Source organism: Cebus imitator, unplaced genomic scaffold, assembly GCF_001604975.1.
Source record: "Cebus imitator isolate Cc_AM_T3 unplaced genomic scaffold, Cebus_imitator-1.0 Scaffold21, whole genome shotgun sequence".
Lineage (NCBI taxonomy): Eukaryota > Metazoa > Chordata > Mammalia > Primates > Cebidae > Cebus > Cebus imitator.
Genome location: NW_016107336.1, coordinates 9,270,714 through 9,272,827, shown reverse-complemented (window position 1 = coordinate 9,272,827; position 2,114 = coordinate 9,270,714). Strand labels below are relative to the sequence as shown.

At 32.0% G+C, this 2,114-nt stretch overlaps 1 protein-coding gene across 36 annotated transcripts in view; it reads left to right on the top strand.

Annotated features, from left to right (window-relative positions):
• Positions 1 to 2,114, top strand: part of CLASP2 (cytoplasmic linker associated protein 2) — a 203,727-nt gene that overhangs the window by 113,602 nt on the left and 88,011 nt on the right. For all 36 annotated transcript variants that reach the window (XM_037736045.1, XM_017521726.2, XM_017521715.2 and 33 more), the window contains one exon: positions 395 to 639. In XM_037736045.1, coding sequence (XP_037591973.1) covers positions 395 to 639 — 245 coding nt within the window. The remainder of the gene's footprint in view (positions 1 to 394; positions 640 to 2,114) is intronic.

Below are 2,114 nucleotides of genomic sequence, written 5' to 3'. Positions count from 1 at the left end.
AAAAAAAAAAAGATGTAATTCTTTCTTTTTACCAACTCAGATTTCTAGTATAGTTTCTATTCATTTACATTCTAGTAGTTCTTGGTTTTCCATGAAAGGGGGAAAGGAAAAACCCACATTTTTTAGCACTTTCCACTTCACATATCTGAACTTCCATATAATCTTATTCTGCTTCTACCACTTCCCATAGTTAAAGAATACGTCACCTTCTACTAACTTCTAAAACTTGTTTTCTGAAGAAAAACTAAATACTGACATTTTGTTATTACAATGATTAGGAACATGCTTTGCACTGATTTTAAAACAAAAATCAGTCCTTTTGTGGTCAGTAGAAATTGTGAAATACCAGTATATTCTTTTGGCTATTGCTAATGAGATTCTTTATGTATAACAGAAAAAACCAGCTCGAAGAAGATATGAATCATATGGAATGCATTCAGATGATGATGCCAACAGCGATGCATCTAGTGCTTGTTCAGAACGCTCCTATAGTTCTCGAAATGGTAGTATTCCTACCTATATGAGGCAGACAGAAGATGTGGCAGAAGTCCTCAACCGATGTGCTAGTTCCAATTGGTCAGAAAGGAAGGAAGGTCTCCTAGGTCTGCAGAACTTACTGAAAAATCAGAGAACACTAAGGTAAGATGTGTTGTCTTAAAATGATTTTACTATCAGATCAGCACTTTCTGATTTTACTTTGTTTCTATAACACTTTAGAGATACTGGTATAGAAATAGACTTGTCCTGAATTCATATGGTTGCATCCAAGTGTCTTTCCAAAGGTTCAGTCTTTTAGGACCATCTATACTTTCATTTACATTTAAAAAAAAATGTATTTGTTCTATTTAACAGAACATTTTAAAAGGAAACTTTTTTATTCACACATGGAAATTAAATTTAAAATGTTACTTATTTTTTTAACTAAAAAATAATTTAATTAAAATTATTAAAATAATTTTAAAGTTATTTTAATGATTATATTAAAATAAGTAACATTTTAAATTTAATTTCCATGTGTGAATAAATAGAGATACAACTGACTGGTTTATTAAAATTTATTCCTGGTAAGTTTTTCAGTGAGAGGAAGAATGTTTATGTTTATTTGGAAATGTAGATATATTCTTAGTGTGCATGTAATATGTGAATTTTAGTGTAATACAAAGTTGAATTGGAATGAACTTCTCTAAGAACAGATACTTGTTGAAATTTTGGATTTGGGATTTTGTTTCCTTTATTAGTGGCATTAGCTTTTTTCCCCCTACTTTCTTCATTGTCCTTGTCTGTGTAATGTTTTAAACCTTTGTAGTTGACCCCTTTGAGAACCTAGCTTCAGATATTTCATAGGTTTGAGCACAGTGGAATGTACAGGGTTACTTCCTGACTTGATACCTGTGAAATGAGAGTTTGATGTACTTACTTGCTGTGTATTTATTTTAGGAAGTATTAGAACTATATACTTTAAAATAAATGCTTCTGTATTACCTAAATATATTTTCATGTGTGCATATCACACTTCATGAATCACTGTGATCCACATCATAATATTGTTCCCAGCCCGTCAAGATTAAGTTAATATTAGATTTTGTGTGTCATTTTAAATGGCAAGGGAGTAGGCATAGTTTAGGATGCATTTAGCCTGTAAGTAGCAACATTTAAGAAAACATCTTAACATTTAAAAGCATAAAATTCATGTATTGGGGATGCCATATGTAAAATTTCCCCTGTCATACTCTGTTAATGAAGGATAATTGTATTTCTCTTCATAACTTTTAACCTTTAAGATAGTGTGGGTTACAACAGAACAATTATGATATTTGGTAACTTTATATTTAGCCCTGACTAGTAAATCCCACACATTTCTCAATTTTTAGGACTGATTTTCTTTTAACGATTTCATTGTTGTTGTTGTTGTTACTGTTTTTTAAGAGATGAGATCTCTTTGTCACTCAGGATGGAGTGCAGTGGCACAATCATAGTTCACTGCTGCCTTCAATTCCTGGGCTCAAACAATCCTCCCATTTCAGCCTCCCAAGTAGCTGGGACTACAGGCGTACACCACCATACCCAGCTGATTTGCTTTTTATTTTTTGTGAAGACAGGTTTCCACTCTGTTT